The sequence below is a fragment of the Malaclemys terrapin genome, chromosome 11 (assembly GCF_027887155.1).
Source record: "Malaclemys terrapin pileata isolate rMalTer1 chromosome 11, rMalTer1.hap1, whole genome shotgun sequence".
Lineage (NCBI taxonomy): Eukaryota > Metazoa > Chordata > Testudines > Emydidae > Malaclemys > Malaclemys terrapin.
Genome location: NC_071515.1, coordinates 78,419,107 through 78,436,582, shown reverse-complemented (window position 1 = coordinate 78,436,582; position 17,476 = coordinate 78,419,107). Strand labels below are relative to the sequence as shown.

At 61.9% G+C, this 17,476-nt stretch overlaps 1 protein-coding gene and 1 non-coding gene across 2 annotated transcripts; both read left to right on the top strand.

Moving 5' to 3' along the window:
- Positions 1 to 1,369: 1,369 nt before the first annotated feature.
- On the top strand, positions 1,370 to 15,568 carry FEV (FEV transcription factor, ETS family member). The gene is made up of 3 exons (XM_054044645.1): positions 1,370 to 1,437; positions 1,883 to 1,957; positions 15,057 to 15,568. The coding sequence occupies exons 1-3, from the start codon at positions 1,386 to 1,388 to the stop codon at positions 15,566 to 15,568; spliced, it is 639 nt and encodes a 212-aa protein (XP_053900620.1). The 5' UTR covers positions 1,370 to 1,385.
- LOC128845815 (U6 spliceosomal RNA) lies at positions 7,484 to 7,588 on the top strand. Its single transcript, XR_008446728.1, has one exon. It is a non-coding gene; the product is annotated as a U6 spliceosomal RNA (small nuclear RNA).
- Positions 15,569 to 17,476: the final 1,908 nt, after the last annotated feature.

Sequence of the window (17,476 nt, the reverse complement as noted above, 5' to 3'; positions counted from 1 at the left end):
TGGGGTGAGTGTGACAGGGCAGGAGGGGTGAGTGTGATGGTGAGGGGGTGAGTGTGACAGGGAGGATGTGGGTGTGACAAGTGGGGTGAGTGTGACAGGGCAGGAGTGAGTGTGACAAGGCAGGAGGGGTGAGTGTGACAGTGAGGGTGAATGTGATAGGGAGGATGTGGGTGTGACAGGGTGGGGTGAGTGTGACAGGGCAGGAGGATGAGTGTGATGGTGAGGTGTGACAGGGAGGGTGTGAGTGTGACAGGGCAGGAGTGAATGTGACAAGGTAGGGGAGAGGGTGAGGTGAGTGTAATCGGGTGGGAGTGAGTGTAACAGGGCAGGGATCAGTGTCACAGGGCAGGAGGGGAGAGTGTGACAGGGAAGATGTGGATGTGACAGGCGGGTGTGTGTGATGGGGAGATGAGTGTGACAGGGCAGGGGTGAGTGTGATGGGGTGAGCGTGACAGGGCAGGGGTGAGTGTGACAGGGAAGAGGTGAGTGTGACAGGATTTTGGTCAGTGTGACAGGGTGGGGTGAGTGTGACAGGGAGGATGTGAGTGTGACAGGGTGGGTGAGTGTGACAGGGTGAGAGTGTGTGTGATGGGGTGAGTGTGACAGGGTGCGGTGAGTGTGACGTGGAGGTGAGTGTGACAGGGCTGTGATCAGTGTGACAGGGAGGAGTGAATGTGACAGGGCTGTGGTGAGTGTGATGGGAGGAGGTGAGTGTGATGGGGGTGAGTGAGACAGGGCGAGGTGGGTGTGACGGGGTGAGTGTGACAGGGTGGGAGTGAGTGTGACAGGGAGTAGGTGAGTGTGACCGGGCGGGGTGGGTGTGACGGGGTGAGTGTGACCGGGTGAGTGTGACCGGGTGGAGGTGAGTGTGACAGGGAGGAGGTGAGTGTGACAGGGCGGGGTGAGTGTGACAGGGCGGGGGCAGCCCCCGGCCGGGGGGCGCGGGGGTGAGCGCGCCTGGGGGGGTCCGGGAACGGGGCAGGCGGCGGGGCCCGGGCCATGCCCCTCCCCCCAGCTCCCGGGCTCGCAGCTGGCCCGCGGGCGGCTGTTTGCGAAGAGTTAAGGAGGCGGAAAATGCAGGAGGCGCCCGCGCCCGGCTCCATAGAAACCCGCCCGCCCGCCCGCCGCGGGGGACTCGATGAGAGTCTGATGCGGGCCCGATAGGGGGGGCGGGGGCCGGAGCGGGATCGCGGCTTTAATTACAGCGCGCGCTCTGCAGAGGAAATTGCTGCAGCCGGGCCCCGCGCCCCTCGCAAGTTGCCTGGAAACTGCCCCCCCCTCCCCGTCCCGGTCCCGCTGCCAGTTACCCCCCCCCCCGGCGGCGCCCTGCTCAGCGGGGCCGCAATAATAAACCATGCAGCCCGCGGGCCGCTCCCAGAGCTGCCATGAGACACGGTGCCGGAGCCCAGCCGCTGCTGCTTAACATGTACCTGCCAGGTACGGGGCCCGCCGCCCGCTCCTCGCTCCCCCCGCCCCCGCCCCCGCCCCGAGGGCACGGGGATGGGCTCCCGGGGCTTCCCGCCCGCTCCCGCGTCTCCCCCGGCTCCCCGAGCCGGCAGCCGGGCTCCTTGGCACTTCATCGTCCGCCATCCCCTGCCAGGCACCGACTTGCTCCCCTTGGCCGCCGCTCCCTGCCCGGGCGGCGGCGTTTTTAGCCCTATTTAAAGCGCCCCAGGCTCGGTCGGAAATCGGATTTCCTTTTTCCTGGACGCGTTTCCTGGCTTCATAGCCCCAGCGGGGGGGAAGCGGCCGCCGGCGCGCAGGGGGCTGGGGACCGGGCAGCGCTTTAAAAGCCGCCCAGCCGGCGCTGGGGAGCGGCAAAGTGACTCCGGAGCGGGTTGGGAGCTGGCCCCGTGCGAACGCGTCTCTGTCTCCGCTCCAGATCCAGTTGGCGAGACTCTGTTCAAGGAGGGGAAGAGCCCGGCGTGGGGCTCGCTCAGCCCCGGCGTGCAGAAAGGTAAGGGCGCCACGTCCGTCCTTCCCGCCGGGCCCCTCCGCACGCACCTCGCCCGGCCGAGCCAACTCGGAGCGTTTACACGGCGCTCCGCAGAGCAGCCTAGGTCTGCCGGGCCGCTCGGGCTCCTGCGGCGGGTGAGGAACCCTGCCGGAGCAGGACAGGGGTATTCGGCCCCCGCCCCGGCGCTGGGGCCAGGCTGGAAACACAAGAGAGACAAGAGCGACCCAGCCCTTTGGGGGGGAGGGGGAAGCAAAGAAGCAGGAGGACCCTGCAGAGACGGGGATCCCCTCTCCCACGCGCGGGAAATTGCACGGGTGGGACGGACGCTTTTCAAACCCCGGAATTTAGCTCCGCGGCATCGGGGCCGGGACCCAGAGAATTGGGTTCCCATCAGCTGGGTGACGCGGGCTTTGTTTTCGGGGGCCGAGGGGGGGGGTGGTAATTCGTTTTTCCCCGGAAACCCCGGGCGGGAGCGGAGCCCGAAACCAACATTTTCCTCCCGACCCAGCGCCTCCAGCTTCTGCCAAACCCCGCCGGATTATTGGAAACAACGAAGGGAAACTCCCGCCCCACCCTGCACCCCCAAATCCCACCGCCTGAGCTGGGGGGAGGGTAGCCCAAGGGGCTGGCCGAACTGGAATCCGAATTGGCCGCGAACTCCCGTGCGCTTAACGCGGAGTCTGAGCCACGCGCCCTCGGGGTTTCCAGAGGAGAATTTCGATGTGATCGTTTGGTGCGGGATCAACTTTGGAGGTGGGGATTCGGGGAGAGGCTGGAGGCCACTCGGGACCGATGGACTCACACGAGATCTGCCCGTTAGCTCGAGTCCCAGGGATTAATAAACACAATCGCAGGACCCGGCGGAAGGAGCTGTCCAACGTAACAAACACCGTTAGAGCGAGTTAGATTTAAACCAAACCGAGCCCGAAGAAAGCCCCTCAAACCCGCCCGCCTCGGACAGACTCTTGTCCCCTCGCTCCCTTTAAATCACCGTCCCTTGTAAACCGGAGCCCTGGCCCTCCATCTGACCCGCATTTGGCCATTCACGCCCGCCTCTCGATTATTTCCCGCCTGTGGATTCACCCGGGATTAAATTCTGGCTTGTGGGTCCCGGGAGCCGAATGTCCCGGCGCCGTGTTCGCCAAACGGAGCTCGAGGGGAAACGGGGGGGTGGAATACGGAGGCGCAATAGCGAACCGGCCCCGGCCGCTCTCCCCGACCCCGCGGCTACCCGGCGCGGGTCAGTCAGTGTGTGTGCGGAGCGGACAGACTCCGCGCCGCTGAAATGTTCTCCAAACGGTTTAACCGCATTTCTTGGACCCACTGGCTATTGTCAACACACCGCCACCAGCAATGATCGGTATAAACGGGGTGTGGACAGAACAACCCGAACCCGACCCCCCCGGAGTAACAAACCCCAGAGGAGCTGGCGGGCGGCTGACAAAGACCCGGGACGCCACGCCAGGCTGTTCTGTCCCGGTTCATACCCGGTTCTTTGGGTTTGTTCCCATTAGCCCCAGTGTCCGAACGGCGCTTTGTGGCACGCGATGAAATCGGGCGCTATTGAAGTGTACGGACCGCTCAGGGTGTGGCGCGGGGGGGGGGGGACGGATTTGAGAACAGAGGCTGTAGCGCCCGGACAGACAAGGCTGGGCGGGGGTCGGGGCGGCTGCAGGCTGGATGCCGGGGGCAGCAGGCTCTCGAGTTGGGTGGGGGAATTGCCCAGGACTCTGGGGGCTGGTCAGATAAAGACGGACCAGGCACCTAATCTGGGTGTGTCGGGCACCGAGGAGACACCATCTAATTACCGTGCCCAGAAAACGTCCTAGGAACCCCCCGGTTTGACCCTCACCAGCCCTTTCTGCCGGCAAGGGCCCCTGTTACCCCCGTTCCCTCCCCCTGTCTCCGGGCCCGGCCAGGGCCCCTGTTACCCCCGTTCCCTCCCCCTGTCTCCGGGCCCGGCCAGGGCCCCTGTTACCCCCGTTCCCTCCCCCTGTCTCCGGGCCCGGCCAGGGCCCCTGTTACCCCCGTTCCCTCCCCCTGTCTCCGGGCCCGGCCAGGGTCCCTGTTACCCCCGTTCCCTCCCCCTGTCTCCGGGCCCGGCCAGGGTCCCTGTTACCCGGCCCGTTCCCTCTCCCTGTCTCCGGGCCCGGCCAGGGTCCCTGTTACCCGGCCCGTTCCCTCTCCCTGTCTCCGGGCCCGGCCAGGGTCCCTGTTACCCCCGTTCCCTCCCCCTGTCTCCGGGCCCGGCCAGGGTCCCTGTTACCCCCGTTCCCTCTCCCTGTCTCCGGGCCCGGCCAGGGTCCCTGTTACCCCCGTTCCCTCTCCCTGTCTCCGGGCCCGGCCAGGGTCCCTGTTACCCGGCCCGTTCCCTCTCCCTGTCTCCGGGCCCGGCCAGGGTCCCTGTTACCCGGCCCGTTCCCTCTCCCTGTCTCCGGGCCCGGCCAGGGCCCCTGTTACCCCCGTTCCCTCCCCCTGTCTCCGGGCCCGGCCAGGGTCCCTGTTACCCGGCCCGTTCCCTCCCCCTGTCTCCGGGCCCGGCCAGGGTCCCTGTTACCCGGCCCGTTCCCTCTCCCTGTCTCCGGGCCCGGCCAGGGCCCCTGTTACCCGGCCCGTTCCCTCTCCCTGTCTCCGGGCCCGGCCAGGGTCCCTGTTACCCCCGTTCCCTCTCCCTGTCTCCGGGCCCGGCCAGGGTCCCTGTTACCCGGCCCGTTCCCTCCCCCTGTCTCCGGGCCCGGCCAGGGTCCCTGTTACCCCCGTTCCCTCTCCCTGTCTCCGGGCCCGGCCAGGGCCCCTGTTACCCCCGTTCCCTCCCCCTGTCTCCGGGCCCGGCCAGGGTCCCTGTTACCCCCGTTCCCTCCCCCTGTCTCCGGGCCCGGCCAGGGCCCCTGTTACCCCCGTTCCCTCCCCCTGTCTCCGGGCCCGGCCAGGGCCCCTGTTACCCCCGTTCCCTCCCCCTGTCTCCGGGCCCGGCCAGGGTCCCTGTTACCCCCGTTCCCTCCCCCTGTCTCCGGGCCCGGCCAGGGTCCCTGTTACCCGGCCCGTTCCCTCTCCCTGTCTCCGGGCCCGGCCAGGGTCCCTGTTACCCGGCCCGTTCCCTCTCCCTGTCTCCGGGCCCGGCCAGGGTCCCTGTTACCCCCGTTCCCTCCCCCTGTCTCCGGGCCCGGCCAGGGTCCCTGTTACCCCCGTTCCCTCTCCCTGTCTCCGGGCCCGGCCAGGGTCCCTGTTACCCCCGTTCCCTCTCCCTGTCTCCGGGCCCGGCCAGGGTCCCTGTTACCCGGCCCGTTCCCTCTCCCTGTCTCCGGGCCCGGCCAGGGTCCCTGTTACCCGGCCCGTTCCCTCTCCCTGTCTCCGGGCCCGGCCAGGGCCCCTGTTACCCCCGTTCCCTCCCCCTGTCTCCGGGCCCGGCCAGGGTCCCTGTTACCCCCGTTCCCTCCCCCTGTCTCCGGGCCCGGCCAGGGTCCCTGTTACCCGGCCCGTTCCCTCCCCCTGTCTCCGGGCCCGGCCAGGGTCCCTGTTACCCGGCCCGTTCCCTCCCCCTGTCTCCGGGCCCGGCCAGGGTCCCTGTTACCCCCGTTCCCTCTCCCTGTCTCCGGGCCCGGCCAGGGTCCCTGTTACCCGGCCCGTTCCCTCTCCCTGTCTCCGGGCCCGGCCAGGGTCCCTGTTACCCCCGTTCCCTCCCCCTGTCTCCGGGCCCGGCCAGGGCCCCTGTTACCCCCGTTCCCTCTCCCGGCTACGGGCCGGGCCAGGCACCCGCGGAGAAGTATGAATTCGGCGGTGCCTGTGAGTAACCCACTAGCCAGGCAGCTGCCAGCCTCCACCCCCCGGGCAGGTTTGAAAGGTCTCCCGGCCCCTGTACAATGATCCGGGGGCAGAGCTCAGGGCCGCCCTACCCAGGGAGCTGCAGTGGCCAGGGCGGGGCTGTCTATCTCTCGCACCCCCCTCCCCTGCCTCGCTTTCCCCGGGACTGCCTGGGGTTGGTGTGAACGGGAGCAGCCTTGGGCTAGGAGCCCTCGTCTGAACGCAGCCCGGAGCCGCAGCCTCCCCCCGCTGGGCGCTTTGGGGTGTGGTTCCCCGAGAACCCTGCGCTCCTGCCCCCTGCATTCCCTCGGCTCGGAGCTGCAGCACCCGGCGAGCAGAGCTAGGGCCTCGCTCATGCAAACCCAGCCCCGGAGACAGCGGGAGAGGACCGAGAGCAGGCGGGGGAAGCGCCCTGGCTGGGCGGCTCGGCGGGGCAGGGCGGGGATGCGGCGGCTGCTGACAGGAGCTGCAGGCGGGGAGGCTGGGCGGAGGGGGGACCTTTCATTCTGCCCGGCTCTGTGGGCCGGCTCAGCCCCTGATACTGGGAGGAAGGGGATGCTCCCGGGGGTGCACGGGCAGCCGGACTGAACCGATCTGCTAGGCAGCGAGAGGGGACGCCCCGGGGTTGGCTTCCTTGAGGACAGGACCATGCCAGACACATACAGACTCACGCCTGGGCTGGACCAGGGAGTTCTTTTCACCCTGTCTCATGACACCAGGACAAGGGCCCAGTCAATGAAAGGGGCAAATTCAGAACACAGCCCCGGAAAGCTGTTCACACAAGGCACATTAGCCAGCGGAACTCGCTGCCACAAGATATCCGCGCAGCGGGAGGCTAGCAGGGTTTTTGTAAGGATTGTTTGCATGGATGATTCATAGGAGAACAAGACTCTCCAGAGCTGTTACAGCAAATATCACAGCAAATAACCAGGGTATCCTATGGGTGACAGGACACTGGGCTAGATGGACCCCCGGTCTGATCCACTCTGGCCCGTGCCCCCCACAATGTTCTGGTCTGAGGAGCCCGCGTTCCAGAATGGCACACCCTCGTATCGGCCATCCCAGCGGAGTGCGTGGCTGCATGCGCAGACCCATTGCACCCTAGGCCTGGGGCATAGCAGGGGTTAAATTCCCACGCATCGGCCCCCGTGCTAACCCCAGACAGGCAGCACTGGGGGCACAGACGGGGCCCCTGGGCCAGCCAACAGTTTGAACACTCAGAGCAAGCGTTTGAAAACACGGGCTGGCGTGGTTTGCTCTGCGCCAGGCCCCAAGTGCTGCTAACACTGGTGGGCCGGTAACACCACATCCTGTTCTGGGCAGCGCATTACCAGGAAGATATTGACAAACCCAGAGCAGCGTCACAGGACCTGGCTCTGGCTTGGCTAGGACACGACTAAGGGGTCACTGTCTGCAAGGAGCTGAAGGGTGCAAACTTCTTCTGAGGAAGGAGGGGGGTATTTAGGGCACTGGGGGCTGAACTGGGAGTTATGGGATGAAATTGAGAAAGGGAAAACATCATCTGCGCTATTATTCGTGGTACCCCGATTCTTAGGAAACCAATGGGGGGGGGGGGGAACAGAGGACAATCCCAACCAGTCACAGATATTCCTGTTGCTTCGAAAGGGCTGATTCCCAAAGCTGAGGAAAAAATCAGTGAAATTGACTTGGAGGAAAATTTTAGAGAGACGAACGTAGGTGAAAATTGGGAGCGCTTTAAGAAGAGTTTACTCGGTGGCCACATATACTAAAATTGGAACAATACAGAGAAGATTAGCATGGCCCCTGTGCAAGGATGACACGCAAATTTGTGAAGCGTTCCATGGCCAAAAAGCCACAGTTCCACAATTGCTAAAGGACAACTTTGACTTAAAGCCCATCCTGGTTCAGTGGTGAGGTGAAGGCAGCAGTTGGAAATAAAAAAAGCCATACTAACAAATGGGGAAAAGAGGAAATAGATTGCAATTGATATAAATTAGAAGTAGTGAAGTGTAGAAAATTGATAAAGGAAGCCGAAGACATCAGGGAAAAATCTATGGCTGGCAGGAAATTAAGGAGTTTTTAGAGTATACTATAAACAAAAGAAATACTAGTAATGGTACAGGCTCGTTGCTAGATAGAGATGGTGAAATTGTTAATGATGCAGAAAGGGCAGAAGTGTTCAATAAATATTTATGTTCTATATTTGGAAAGAAGCAGGCTGATGTACTTGTATCACATGAGGAAGATGAAGTACTTTCCAGTCCATTAGTAACTCAGGAGGATGTTAAACAACATCTACTAGGGCTAAATAGTTTTAAATCAACAGGACCAGATAACTTGCACCCAAGAGTCTTAAAAGAGTTGGCTAAGGAGATTTCTGGCCCACTCGTCTTAATTTTTAATAAATTTTGGAATACAAGGGAAATACCAGAAGACAGGAAAAGTGCTGATGTTGTGCCAATATTTGAAAAGGGCAAGTGGGATGACCCAGGTAACCATAGGCTCGTTAGTCTGACCTCAGCACTGGGCAGAACAATGGAAAAACTCCCATGGGATTCAGCTGGTAAAGACATAAAGGACAGGAATATAATGAATGAGGCCAACATAGGTCTTGTCAAACAAACTTGATTTCAGACTTTGCTGAGATAGCAAGTTTGGCTGACAGAGGTAACTGCATACCTGGAACAGACACTGACTTTGGTAAGGTGTGTGCTCTATGCCATATTGATGGAGCACACGTTAAATGCACCAGGAACTGGCCGAGGTCAATGGGGAACCAGGGATCTCTGCTGGTGGGATGGTTGCATATTGTCCCACCAGCTTCAGTAAACTGTGTGTGTGGGGGGGAACCCGTCCATGCTGGGGTGTGCAGGGGTTCTGGGTGCAGCGTGAACAATCTCCAACAAGGGGGCAGTGTGTGGGGCTGGGTGGGGGGGAATCCGTGGGGCTGGGAGGCTGAACTGCACTGGCCTTTCTATCACCCTCCCCCCACTCCCGCTCCCACTCCTTTCCCGGCTCCTGCCCACCATGGGAAGTGGGGTCCTTCCTCAGCAATTGCCTTGGCTTGTGGCAGCCGAAGGCAAGCGAGTGCCTGTGCCCAGCTGTCTGCTTTGGGTCTGCGTGAGCCAGTGCTCTGCTGTGGGGCCTAAGCACCGTGGCTAGAGGGCAGGCAGGCTGGTGGCGGGATACGGGACAGGGACTTGCTCAGGGGCTCGCTGGTTCTTTTCGGAACTGGGTCAACTCGCCCCTCAGCCGGCTCTGCTTGCTAGCCATGGAGGGCTGACTATCAGGGCGCCTGCCCCAGGAGCTGAGTGCAAAGTCTCCAGTCAAACCAGCGCCCCTGGCTGCAGGTGAGACTAGCACAACCGGCGCCCAGTTCCCGGAGGAGACGCTTTCAAACCCAGCTCCCACACCGAGACATGCGTGTGCACTGGCCGGCCACCCAGCTGGGTGCCTTAGACATCACATGCACACACACCCCCATGTCACACACACATCCATCACACATGTGCACACACACATCCATCACATACACACATCACATGTACACACACAGATTGCATGCACACACACACCCCATGTCACACACACACATCACATGTACACACACACACGCACACCCCCATGTACACACACATCACATGTACACACACATCCATCACACACACATCACACACACACACATCACACACACACACACATCACAGGCACACATACATATCATCACACACAACAATTACTCACATCCATCTCTCTCACAAAACATGTCACATGCACATGCACACTCTATCACACACACATACACATCACATGCACACACACACACACATCCATCTCTCTCTCTCTCTCTCTTTCACACACACACACACACACACACACACACACACACACACACACACACACACACACACACACATTTCTCTCTCTCTCTCTCTCTCTCACACACATGCCCAGTCCTCAGACCCTTTATCACTTTTGCTCAGTCCAGACTCAGACAAGATCCCCACTGAATTCCATTGGAGTTTAGCCTCTGTTTGTCTGTTACTGTCTGGCAGTGCCTGACCCCTCCCGAGTGTTTCGGGTAGAAATAACAATCACTGTCTCTCTCTCTTCCTTCCCCGCCGGCAGGAGAAAAGAGGTGGTTAGCTTACAGGTAGTTTGGTTCCCGCCCCCCCGCTAGAACCCTGAGTGGGGGTCACAAAAAGACAAAATGTGGTTGGCAGGTCTCCCAAGTAAAACGTTTGGGAGCCCCCAGGCAAGGCCCAGCTCCCGGGAGGCCCTGTCTCCTGCGATCTCCAGCGTCCCCTTGCTGGGTGCTGGGTCATCGGCCTGGCGGGGACTTGCTGTGGTGGGAGGCCGCAGTCTCAGAGGGAGCGGCGCACACGGAAACGGGCACCTGGGTGCATTGTGCTCACACGCAGCACCACATGGGTATGTTACATGCAGATGGGCATGTTACACACTCACGGGCACACACAGGTATGTTACACAGCACCACATGGGTATGTTACACACATACACAATACCACACAGATATGCTACACGCACATGGGCATGTTACACACTCATGGGCATACACGGGTATTTTACACACACACAGCACCACATGGGTATGTTGCATGCACATGGGCATGTTACACACACACAGAGCATCACATGGGCATGTTACACACACACACACACAACACCACACAAGTATGTTATGCGCACATGGGCATGTTACACACTCACAGGCACACATGGGTATGTTACACACACACACACAACACCACACGGATATGCTACACCCACATGGGCATGTTACACACTCACGGGCACACACGGGTATGTTACACACACAGCACCACATGGGCATGTTACACACACAGAGCATCACATGGGCATGTTACACACACACACACAACACCACACAAGTATGTTACGTGCACATGGGCATGTTACACACTCACAGGCACACATGGGTATGTTACATACACAGCACCACATGCCCATGTTACTCGCACATTGGCATGTCACACACTCGGGCACACACAGGTATGTTACACACACACAGCACCACACAGGTATGTCACACACTTGGGCACACACATGTATGTTACACACACACAGCACCACACAGGTATGTCACACACTCGGGCACACACAGATATGTTACACACACAGCACCCAGAGGGATGTTACGGGGGCCGTTTTGTTGATGTATGTGACTCTGCAGTAAAAACAGAGTCACGTCTCCTGCGGTGTTTGACCTCCTCCCCCCTCCCCAATGCAGCCCCTCTTGTTGCTGAGTTTTTTGCAGGCTCTGGGGGGCAGGACTCGCACTACGTGTTCGTACAGCACTGACCAGGGGCAGGGCGTGCGGCTGGGGGCTCAGCGCGGCCCCCATAGAAATGTTAATAGTATTTGTTGTCTGCAGCGTTCCTTGTAGCTCCGTTGGGCCCAGGTGTTAGAGAGACACAACGGGGCAGGTGAAATCTCCTATTAGATGGACCCACTCCTGCTGGGGACAGAGAGGAGCTTCCCAGCCGCACAGGGCGCTGGCAGGGCTGGGAAAGGCTCTCCCAGTGTCAGCTAGACACAAAGGAACTGCGTGTTTAGCGCATGTAGTTAGCATGTGTTGTAAGGGCCCATTCAAGGCGGAGGGGCTGGTTAACACCTTTGCAGTCATAGGACAAGCAGAGGGGGTTAGAGCCTGTTGTAAAGAGCCATAAATCCAGTGTCTCTGTCCAGACACAGAGCGATCGCGCTGTGAAACGTGTTCACCTGCGAGTGACAGGGTGTCATACAATGATCAACACTAGGGTTACCATTCGTCCGGATTTACCTGGACATGTCCTCCTTTTTGTGCTAAAAATAGCGTCCGGGGGGAATTTGTAAAGCACTCACAATGTCCGGGATTTCCCCCCTCCCCCGGAGCAGCTGGGAGGGCTGCAGGAAAGTCCCGGGCTGGACTCCGGAGCAGCTGGAGAGGAGCTCCGCCCTGCATTCTGAGCAAGTGTCTCAGCACAAAGTGCAGCCCTCCCCTTTTGCAACTGGGAGCGGTTACTGCCATGCAGCGTAGCAAAACGGGAGCGAGAGCACTTTGTGCTGATACAAGGGCAGCTCTCCCCTGCAACCCGGTCCGGACCTGGGACCGGGTTTTGTTGTGCAGGGCCAGGGACCGGGTTTTGTTGTGCTGGGGAGCTCAGCCACGTGTCCGGCTCGCACAGAGCCCAACACCCTGTTCTGAGCAGCAGGGTAAGGGGGGGCAGGAGAAGGGGCAGGGAGGTTCTGGAGGGGGCAGTCAAGAAACGGGGGGGGCTTTTTGGGGGGAGTGGAGAAAGTTTTGGGCAGTCAGGGTACAGGTAGGGGGTAGGGTCCTGGTGGGCAGTTGGGGGGGGTCTTAGGAGGGGGCAGTTAGGGGACAAGGAACAGGGAGTCTTAGGTAGGGGGTGGGGTTCTGGAGGGCAGTTAGGAGCAGGGGTCCCAGGAGGGGGCAGTCAGGGGACAAGGAGCGGGGGGGGTAGGGGGCTGGGAGTTCTGAGGGGGAGCTGTCAGGGGGCAGGAGTGGGGAGAGGGATCGGAGCAGTCAGGGGACAGGGAGCAGAGGGGTTTAGATGGGTTGGGAGTTCTGGGGGGGGCTGTCAGGGGGCAGGAGTGCGGAGAGGGATCGGAGCAGTCAGGGGACAGGGAGCAGAGGGGTTTAGATGGGTTGGGAGTTCTGGGGGGGGCTGTCAGGGGGCAGGAGTGCGGAGAGGGATTGGAGCAGTCAGGGGACAGGGAGCAGAGGGGTTTAGATGGGTTGGGAGTTCTGGGGGGGGGGGCTGTCAGGGGGTGGGGAGTGGTTGGATGGGGCGTGGGAGTCCCAGGGGTCTGTCTGGGGGTGGGGGTGTGGATAAAGGTTGGGGCAGTCAGGGGACAAGAGGCAGGGAGGCTTAGATAGTCCTGGGGGGCAGTTAGGGGCAGGGGTCCCAGGAGGGGGTAGTCAGGGGACAAGGAACGGGGGGAGGGTTGGGAGGTCAGGGGGGGGCGGGAAGTGGGAGGGGCAGGGGCGGGGCTAGGGCGGGGCTCCTCCCGTCCTCTTTTTTGCTCGCTGAAATATGGTAACCCTAATCAACACCCAGCACACCCTGCCTTTTGAGATCCATGGTCCCACACACGCCCCTTCCAACATGTGGTGTGTCTCAGCCAGTGCCCCCAGAACAGTGATGTGGGTGAAACCAGACAACCCCTGTGCTCTCGAATGAACTCACACAGGAAAATGATCCAAGACAAAACCACCCCGTCACCTGCGGGGGAACACCACTGTGATCACCCCATGTCTGACCCCCGCTCCGTCCTGGTCCTCAGAGGGAACCTGCACAACGCTTGAAAAAGACAGAGCCGGTGAGCTTCAGTTCATCACCCTGCTAGACTCTAAAAATCCCGGACTGAGCAGAGACCCTGGATTTATGGCTCATTACAACAGTCTGTCACCCAGCAGCCCCCCGGTTTTGACTGCAGAGCTCTTAACCAGCCACGCCCCCTTGAATGGTTTCAGAGGGTCGCCGTGTTAGTCTGTATCAGCAGAAACAATGAGGATCCTTGTGGCACCTTAGAGACTAACACAGTTATTTGGGCATCAGCTTTCGTGGGCTATAACCCACTTCATCAGATGCATGGAGTGGAACATACAGTAGGCAGAGATAGATACATGGCACATGAAAAGAGGGAGTTGCCGTACCAATTCTAAGGAGACAATTCAATGGGCCCGTACAACATGTGCTAACTACGTGCGCTAAACACTCTGTTCCACCTGCATTAAGGGCTCCCTGCGGCTCGAACACATCACATCCCCACCACAAGCTGCTCCAACAAATGAGATCTCCTCTCCCGCCCTGTCTCTCCAATAATATTTGTGGCGTTGCTGGTTTCCTCCACTTGGGGGCAGCACACTGCTGGTTATGGGCTGGACGTGTTTCTCTGGGACCTGTCCACACAGGGCACTGACCCCGCTGCCAGACGGCCCCAGTAACCGGGCACAGGGACTTGGGGCAGGCTGGTGGCACGGACTCACAGATCGTGCCACTCTTGGCCCTGTGCAGTCCGTGGGGGGTGCCCCTTTCAGTGAGACAGCCCTTCTCGGGGGTCCACTCGCTCCCGGCGCCAGGCCCCTCCACCTCCTGGAGCCGCACCTCCCTGAGCCATAGCACGTCTGTCTCTCCCGTGGGCCCCCTCAGGGAGTCCCCTCGCTCCGGATCCCCGGGGCCTCCACCCCCACGAAGGGGACGATGCAACCCTGTTCTCTAGCCCAGAGCGACTCTCAGCCAGCATAACACAGGAGGGTTTATTGAGCGTTGAACCCAGCACAGGAAACTCTCTGACCCTCAGGCCTGGCCTCCCTCAGCCCAGCACACCCTAGTCTCCCTGCATCCAGGTGGGCTCTGCCTGCTCCCCCTCTCCAGCCCAGAGCCCCCCTGCTCCCAGCTGAGCATCTGAGATCCCCGGCCCCAGGCCCCGCCTCTGTCCATTGTCTTCTCTCCAGGGAAACAGGGTCGTAAACCGGGTCGCCCAGACCTCCTCTCCTCTTTTTGCAGCCCCTTATCCTCCCACTGGCCAAAACCGGCTGTGACTCTCAGCTGGGTCTTCGGGTCGCCAGGTCACCAGTTGCTGGGGTCTTCATTCTCCAGGCCATCGGCTGGGGTCCCAAGGTCCCTCTCCGGTCCTCTGTAACCACAAACTCCCTCTCCCCTCACCTCGTTAAATCAGCAACACCCAGGGACACTGAATCCCACCCCCTCTGCATGCAAACCATAGGAAACCCAAGAAAATCCCCCCTAGGAAACAAGGAAAAACAAGAAACTACCCCCCTTCATCACACAAAGTGGGTGAACCCCTCCCTCCACAGGACCCACATCGGGCAGCACCAGGGAGCGGCGGCTCTGGGGCTTTTCGGGCGTGCGGGCGATCACCTTCCAAGCCCGTGCCTGTAACTCCTGGGCTGGGCACGGCTGGGGCGTCCCCACAACGCGCTGCTCTCGGGGAAGCTCTCCAGACCTTCAGGTGGGGGGAAAAAGGGGGGCGGGACTTGTCCAGTGCCAGCCCCTGCCCCCAGCCCTGCTATGGAAATTGATGATCAGTGTGGTTCCCTGGGGGCTCCCGCTCTGGTCCCCATGTGGCAGTTGCCAGGGATGGATGGGACCCCGGGGGCTGTGGAGGAGCTGGGTGAAGAGCCAGGGCTGGGCATAGCCCCGTGAGGACCCATGTCCGTCTGCCCCAGGGGCGACGCGCCAGGTTACAGGCTCGGACCCCCCCGCCGGGCGCAGTCACGCTAACCGCCTGCCCCTTGGCCTCGCAGGCAGCGGGCAGATCCAGCTGTGGCAGTTTCTCCTGGAGCTCCTGTCGGACCGCGCCAACCTGAACTGCATCGCCTGGGAGGGCACCAACGGGGAGTTCAAGCTGATCGACCCGGACGAGGTGGCCCGGCGCTGGGGCGAGCGCAAGAGCAAACCCAACATGAACTACGACAAGCTGAGCCGGGCCCTGCGCTACTACTACGACAAGAACATCATGACCAAGGTGCACGGGAAGCGTTACGCCTACAAGTTCGACTTCCAGGGCCTGGCGCAGGTCTGCCAGCCCGCCGCCCCCGACCACGCCCTCTACAAGTTCCAGGGCAACCTGGCGCCCCTGCCCTTCTCGGGCATCTCCAAACTCAACCTCATGGCCTCGGGGGTGACGCCCACCAGCTTCTCCTACTGGCCGGGGTCCGCCCCCACCCTCTACCCCGGCCACGGCCTGCAGCCCTCCGCCCCCTTCAGCGCCATGGCCGCCTCCCACATCAACAACATGAATAACCACTACCATTAGAGCCCGCCGGGGCGTGCCAGGTGGGGGGCGGTGTGCACAACGGGGGTGGGGGTGGGTTTGCCTTTGGGTTCCCCTTCGAGGGACCCCCTCTTCCTCGTGGCCCTTGGGGGGAGAGAGGGCTTTTCTGAGTAGGTGGCTGGACCCCGTAAGAGATGGGTCCGTCTACCTGCCCACCTCACCCTCATCCCCTCTGAGTCCAGAAGGCAATTAGGCCAAGCCAGCGCCCTGCTGGCAATGCCAGCCATGCCCAGAGGGTGAGGTTCTCCCAGGGCAGCATCTGGGGCTGGTGGGGAAGGGGCAGCTTGTGGCCGGGGTCGCCAGGCTGCAGGTCACTGGGGGTCCCAGGCTGAGCCTCTCCGCAGCCCCGCCCCTCCGTCTACCGTGGGGCCCAGCCTCTCTCCAGCCCCGCCCCTCCATCTGCCGTGGGGCCCAGCCTCTCTCCAGCCCCGCCCCTCCGTCTGCCGTGGGGCCCAGCCTCTCTCCAGCCCAGCCCCTCCGTCTGCCTTGGGGGCCCAGCCTCTCTCCAGCCCAGCCCCTCCGTCTGCCGTGGGGCCCAGCCTCTCTCCAGCCCAGCCCCTCCGTCTGCCGTGGGGCCCAGCCTCTCTCCAGCCCAGTCCCTCCGTCTGCCGTGGGGCCCAGCCGCTCTCCAGCCCCGCCCCTCCGTCTGCCGTGGGGCCCAGCCTCTCTCCAGCCCCGCCCCTCCGTCTGCCGTGGGGCCCAGCCTCTCTCCAGCCCAGCCCCTCCGTCTGCCGTGGGGCCCAGCCGCTCTCCAGCCCAGCCCCTCCGTCTGCCGTGGGGCCCAGCCTCTCTCCAGCCCCGCCCCTCCGTCTGCCGTGGGGCCCAGCCTCTCTCCAGCCCCGCCCCTCCGTCTGCCGTGGGGCCCAGCCGCTCTCCAGCCCAGCCCCTCCGTCTGCCGTGGGGCCCAGCCGCTCTCCAGCCCCGCCCCTCCGTCTGCCGTGGGCTGCCGGGAGAGTCTTGCTCAAACGCCAACCCTCATGCATCAGCGCACGAGCCAGGCCCTGGGCTCAGGAGGAAATCCCCCTCCCCCGCCGGGGGCAGGTTAATGCCTGTCAGAGGTGTCGTGCCTGACTCTGAAGCTGCTGGTCTGGGGCACCGTCAGAGGCGGGATACCAGGCTAGATGGGCCCCTGGTCTCATTTAGGGCAGGGAGGAGGTACCGATGTAGATGGGCTTATTGCTCTGATCCAGGGCAGTGGGGGGAGGGGTGGCGGGGTACCAGGCTAGGTGGGTCCGTTGGTCTGATAAAGTCCTTGGGTCGGGTCCAATCCCTGGTTTCACTGCAGCAAACTGGCAGCAGTTCGGCCTCCAGCGGGTGGGGTGGAGGCGATGGGCTCACACACAGGCTGCTCTGGGCAGACGGGCGTGGGGGGGTTGGAAGGGACCGGGAGGACATGGGGAGTCGGGGCCGTCTCTCGTGTAATGAGACAAGAGCAGCTGGAATGACCTGGGCCGGGCTGGAGGCCTCAGTGGGCCCTGGGCTCAGTGGGCCCTGCCGGGATTTCAGTAGCCCACTGGTCTCTGGCACTTGGCTGCATGCGGCATGGCTTCGCTGCTCTCCCCCAGACACAGTTGCATCTAGTAAACACTGCACCCCTGCTGCAGCTTTGGCTGATGGTATGAATGGCTCACTCTGAGCCCTGCTGGGCTGGGGGGCTCCCTGCTGCATGTGGGGGGGATTCTGATCAGTGTCTGGGCTGGGGAGCCCTGGGATTCAGGGTGGCAGCTCGGGCTTCCTCCCTGCAGATATAAGAGCACTGGCCATGTGGCAGGATGTTAGTGCAGTGAGGAAGAGGATGGAACGGCCGAAGGGGAGACCGGCCCCTCCACTGGATTACACGGGGCTCAGTACACGTGGGGGGGACAGGATGTGGGGTGCATGAGTGGTGCT